This window comes from Lotus japonicus, chromosome 2 (assembly GCF_012489685.1).
Source record: "Lotus japonicus ecotype B-129 chromosome 2, LjGifu_v1.2".
NCBI classification, from domain to species: domain Eukaryota; kingdom Viridiplantae; phylum Streptophyta; class Magnoliopsida; order Fabales; family Fabaceae; genus Lotus; species Lotus japonicus.
The window spans coordinates 12246585-12252640 of record NC_080042.1 but is presented as its reverse complement, the minus strand read 5'-3'; the positions used below and the strand labels follow the sequence as shown (position 1 = coordinate 12252640).

Below are 6056 nucleotides of genomic sequence, written 5' to 3'. Positions count from 1 at the left end.
TGGGGTTTGTGTTTTTAAAGAGTGACTGATTTTTTTTTTGTTTTTAAAAGGTATCTCGCTTAAGCGAGACATTTCCTTGCTTAAGCGAACATACCAGTTCTTGTGCTATCTTTTCTTTCTAGAGTGTCGCATAAGCGGAACTTGCTCTGGCTTAAGCGAAATTGAACCCTGGTACACTGTAACTGCTTTTTGATTTTGGCTTAAGCGCTCATTTGGCTGGCTTAGGCGAAGTACCTGCAATTATGCAGCATAATACTGTTAAGTCTTGCCAAAATTCACAAGTCTAATCTTCAAAATTTGTATTTCTCTTCTTCCTTGATTTTCAATCATAATGAGGCATTTCTATCTTCAATTTAAACCTATGATTCACTTGAATTCCACATGTTAATCATCAAAGAACATGAATTCAATTTAGCACTATTTTTGACTATTTACACAAGTGGATACCTCAAATTTTGATTCATCAATTCTCAATGCTTCATAAGAGGATAAACCACTTACTTATCATCTAAGAAACTTGTGTGAAGACTAAAATCATGAAAAGAGACACAAGATTCTTATTTCACATTCTAACTCATACCTTACACACATTTCTGCTATTTTCACAACCCAACACCTCAATTTCTTCTTTTCTCATTTTTCCTAGCTTTCTAAGTCCTTAGACTCACCATTCATATCACTTAAAACTTGTGAGAGGCCTTAAACTTCACAGCTGAAACACATCCCCATATGGCACACTCCAAGATCAAGAAAACTACACAATGAGCAATCTTAATGCACTTTCACTTCAAAGCCTAAATTTTCACATTGGTTCCTATTCTAATATTTGAAAACTAACATTAAAACACAAACATGAGTTTGTTCAAAAGTTATGGAAAGCAATTTTGCACAGTTAATGCAGAAAATCAGCTAGAGTGACTTGTTTTTCATCATGAGCACACTACTACATACCTCAATTTTCTCAAAACACACCAACCTCAAAAATCATCAATTCATATGCATGGTAAGCATCAAATTAGACCTGATATAACTTTGAAACTCAGGTTTTAAACAGAAAATCATAGGATGCACAATTTACTCAAGTTCACATGCAAAAACAAGTCACAACCCTATCTTTTACAAATCCATCAAACCATTGATTTCCAAACCTTTGAACACACTCAAAACACTAAATTAAACTTGTGAAGCACATAAGTATACGGATTTAAGCAGAACTTCACAAATTCACACTAAAACTTACTAAAAACCGAAAACACATGAGAACAAGAAAATCACATTAAAACACTGGGTTGCCTCCCAGGAAGCGCTTCTTTAACGTCAATAGCTTGACGCTTTGAAATTCAATTTGTCAAGGAGACCAAAGACAAGAGGAGAGAATGGTTCCCTTCTTCCTCTTTGGTTCCTTCTCCTTTTTCAGAAGTTCTTTGAAGCACTTTTGACACGTAGTCACAACCTTCCACATCTTAGAAAACTTTTTCTTCTTTCTTATCCTTCCTTTCTTCCCTAATCCATTCTTCACATCCTCTTTAGCATCAAAATCACAGTTTTTATTTTCAGAATGTTTAGTTTTTGCATTTTCAAGCTCAGACAAGTGATTTGATGCATCAATTGAAGATGATGATGGATCATGCTCATCAAATAATTTTTCCAAATCAAAACCAACATTTTTAATTAAAGAAACCATACCTTTGCTTTGTCGGTGATGATTATCACTAAAAACTGTAAAATGTACCTCATCTTCACCTTGTCTCACCTTCAGGATCCCAATATCTACATCAAATGCTATCCTGGCAGTGATAATGAATGGCATCCCTAAAATGATTGGGATCTCTTTGTCTTCAGGAACATCTACAACCACAAAGTCTATTGGGAAATTCAGCTGCTCCACCATCACAGTCACATTCTCTGCAATTCCTTGAGGTAATTTGACTGATTTATCAGCTAGTTGCAGCGTCATCCCTGTAGGCTCTACTTCCACATCTCCCAATCTTTTCAACAAGGAAAGAGGCATTAAATTGATAGTAGCCCCAGAGTCTATCAGTGCATTACAGGATTGATTGTTGTCAAGTTTAACCGGCAAGACAAGACTCTTGGAACTTCTATGCTTTGGAGGTGGTAAGCGTTGTAGAATTGCACTACAACGTCCATTGAGCTGGATCACCTCATCTTCATGCAGTGCTTTCAACTTGTCCTTTTTTTTCAAAAGCTCTTTCATGTACTTTCCATAGGAGGGAATTTGCTCCAATGCCTCAGAAAATGGCATTGTGATGTTCAAATGTCTGAAAATATCTAGAAATCTCCTCTTTTTCCTCTCATGATCAATCTTTTTAGAATTCGGAGGATATGGCAAGCGTTGGATAGACGGACTCCACCTGACTTCCTCACTCTCTTTCTTTTTCTCATGGTTTTCACTCTTTTTCTTTTCCTCTCTATCTACAACCTCTCTTTTATTCTTTTCTTCTTCTTTTTCAACCTCTTCCTCTTTTTCACTCTCTTTTGGATCATGGCTCTCATTTTTTTCTTCATCCACATCAATCTCTCCACCAACTACTCTCCCACTTCTTGTGAATATTGCATTGCAATGCTCCCTGGGATTGTCTTCTGTATTGGCATGGAACTTCCCTTTCTGCTCAATAGTCAGCTGACTCAATTGTTTAGCCATCTGTCCAACCTGTAATTCCAAGTTTTTAATGGATGCATCCGTATTTTTCTGGTTGGATATCGAAACCTGCATAAATTGGGTTAGTGTATCCTCCAGTTTGGAAGTCCTATCTTGTGATGGTTGTTGAAATGGTTGATTATGTTGGTATTGTTGATTTTGGTACGGTGTTGGTGGTACCCTGCTGGAAGATGGTCCTGTGTCTTGCCTCCAAGGTTGGTTATTGTACTGGGATAAGTGCTGGCAAGAGCTTTCAGATGATATTCTCTACAGACAAAGAAGACGTTTAGATTACCCAGGTAATCTCCTTCATTTTGGTTCTTTCTAAATTGCACATGCAAAACTTGCTAAACTAATCTAATTATATGTTTGCAGGATTGAATTTAATAGATAATCAAAAAAAAAATCTTGCACTTGCTGAGATTGAGAACTGTTGAAAGATTTTTCTACACCGATACTACATTTAAAAATCCTCAAGATTCAATTGTAGTATAGCATAGGATTTTTTTTGTATCCGCAGGGAATTGCTAATACAAATGCCGTTCTCTAGTGAAATTACTCAAGCAATGGATTTCTAAAATGGTTGATGATTTTAGTGACCAAAACACATGCAAATTAAACAAAGCGAGATAAAAACGATTGGATATCAAGATGAGAAAACTGTTGGACTTGGAGTTCACCGTTTAACTACTAGTTTCCTATGATTCTATATGCAAATTCATTCCTATCCATGATTCATCTACACCATTTCTACCCTACTTCATTGATTCCTCACATGAGTGGATATCTATAACTTACTTTCCTAAACATTGATTCCTCACATGCATAGAAAAGTTAAGTTATCTTTAAGCTCAGATGTTTAAGGGACTAACAAACCTAACTCTATTCCTAGCAATTAGATTTATTAGATGATTAACTCTAGGTCGGACTCTAGACGTTGTAGCCTCCGCTCTTACGCCGAATCAATCGATATGTTCTAGGTGCGCAAACTAAAACATAGCATTAAGAACAAGAGAAAACCGTTGAATCATGTAATAGAAACGATATTTTCATATAGAAATCAAGAAGAACAAATCATGGTTAAAGGCTACATCCAAATCCAACAAAGAAACTTAGCAACCCATATCCACTGATTGCTTACAAAGCTTACAAGAGGAAACTAAGGTGAAAGCGGCGACCCGTGCCGTCCTCGATGTGTCTCCAGCACGATGGATGGTGGATCAAAGCTCCCAATGTTTCTCTCTTCCTTTTCTCTGCAATTTTCTCTCCAAGAGGTACAAAAATATGTTAAAAGATGGTTCAATTCTGATTTGGTCGAGCTTTTTAAAAAACAGGACAGCAATCTCGCTTAAGCTGATAAAGGTGTCGCTTAAGCGAGTAGGTTTCTTCACGTTCAGGTAAGGTCTTTGGCTTAAGCGAGACAATTTCTCGCTTAAGCCGAATTGTCTTCCAGAACCACTGCTACTGCCATGTAATTTGACTTAAGCGAGGCAACATTTGGCTTAAGTGAAGTTCAATATATCTGCCACTGCTACTGCCATGTATTTTGGCTTAAGCGAGCCAACTTTTGGCTTAAGCGAACTTCAATATTTTTAGCCTCTTTTGATCTTCAAATGGTTGGATCTTCTTGACTTTTCTCCTACAATAAATACCAAAGAGTCTAAATGATAAAACGAACATATCTTACATAATATCTATATATAAACTATCTACTTACTAAATTAACCTATTTGAGGGATGATTTGAAAGATAACTTACACATTTAGAACAGATAAGTAACCAAATTAATATAGAAAATCAGGTAAATTTGGCACTTATCAAGAACATGCTACAAAACAATGGCAGGAGTCTACACAATTTTGTTTCCATACCTTATCCTTCAGACATTGTTGTGGAAGACGCTGGACAAAGACTAATTGTAGAGGAGCAGAATTATGATAGGAATGTAATGTGTGAATTCTTTGACCAATTTCTCTCTTCAATAACTAACGAACAAAGGCATGCATATGACAAAATAATTAATGTCGTCTATGTTGCAACCGGGGTCGCGGCGGGACGACACACAAAGAAGTGTAAAACAGAAGAGTCTCCACCAATATTTTTTAAATGGGAAAACATCAGAAACCCCATAAAGAAAATGGTCTTCGAAACCATATCTAGTTCTGAGAGTCTATTACGTGTGGGGAAGGTACTAGCACCTCATAGCGTCCGTTTATAAAACGGTTAACTCTAATTAATTATGCAAAATTATGTTAGCTTTCTAAATATTTGTTTTACCCCAAAAGAAAATGTTTTTGATTTTTGTATTATTTGTTTTTTATGTGTTTTGATTAAGAAAAAATTATTTACAATTTTTGCTTGACGGTTTTTTATGCCCGCTCCTACGTATCCCCCAAATGCAAAGGAAAATTCAAAGCCACGTAGTGTAAGATCAAGTTTTGATCTAGTAGTACAACTCTATGTTTTGATGATTACAAGTTTACGTTTTAGTATGAACAATTATGGTACTCTAACGTGTTTTCTGAGTATGTTCTTAACAGGCTCTGACCTTAACATAATCTCACACAAATCAGAAGCACTTTGCTTAAAGAGTGACCCTAGCAACGCTTTCGCAATATCTATGTTCAATCTGAACAGTAGAAAAGCTTCAGAAGTTCTGAAGTTAATCAAGCTCTGATGTGGACTTAGATCACTTGAAGTTCTGAAGATCCAGACGTTCTGATAACCAGACACTCTGAAGGTTCAGAAGCTCTGATGGTTTAAAAGACTCTGAAGATCCAGAAGCTGAAAAGTGAAGACTCTGAAGTCCAGAAGCAAACTGGCTCTGAAGACCAAGTACTTCTCCTCTGAGTTCAGAATCAGAAGGTACAACGGTTAGAGGATCCATGCTTCCCTCTGACTCTGATCAACAAGTTTCACAAGTTCCAACACGAAGCATTCCTTTGATCAGAAGTCTACAAGGTTAAAGGTCAAGTCACTATCCAAAGTACAAAAGTAAATGTACTATCCTGACGACCTAACCTAACATTATCAGCCACAGCAGAAGCTGGAAATCTCATATCTGCCCTCCAACGGTAGCATTCCCATGCAATGTTCAAACCCTAATCATTGGAGTATATATAGAGGCTGAAGACTGAAAGATGTTGTTGGAAGAAACTTACACGCGCAAGATATATTCAAATCTTCTAAGCATTCTTTCTTCATTGAATTCATTGTGTTTACTACAAGCTTTTCAGAAGCAATTTCTTTGTAAACAATATTCTTAAACAGTTGTTTAGGTTACCTTTAGGAGATCAAGGTTGATCGGATCCTAAAGAAGACTAAGAGAGTGAATCTTAGTGTGAGCTAAGTCAGTTTATTATTAGTCACTTATAGGTTTCAAGTGCAGTTGTAACAA

At 36.5% G+C, this 6056-nt stretch overlaps 1 protein-coding gene across 1 annotated transcript; it reads right to left on the bottom strand.

The window, feature by feature from the left end:
* Window positions 1-1348: 1348 nt before the first annotated feature.
* Window positions 1349-2662, bottom strand: LOC130736065 (uncharacterized). The gene has a single exon (XM_057587918.1). The coding sequence runs from the start codon at window positions 2660-2662 to the stop codon at window positions 1349-1351; it is 1314 nt and encodes a 437-aa protein (XP_057443901.1).
* Window positions 2663-6056: the final 3394 nt, after the last annotated feature.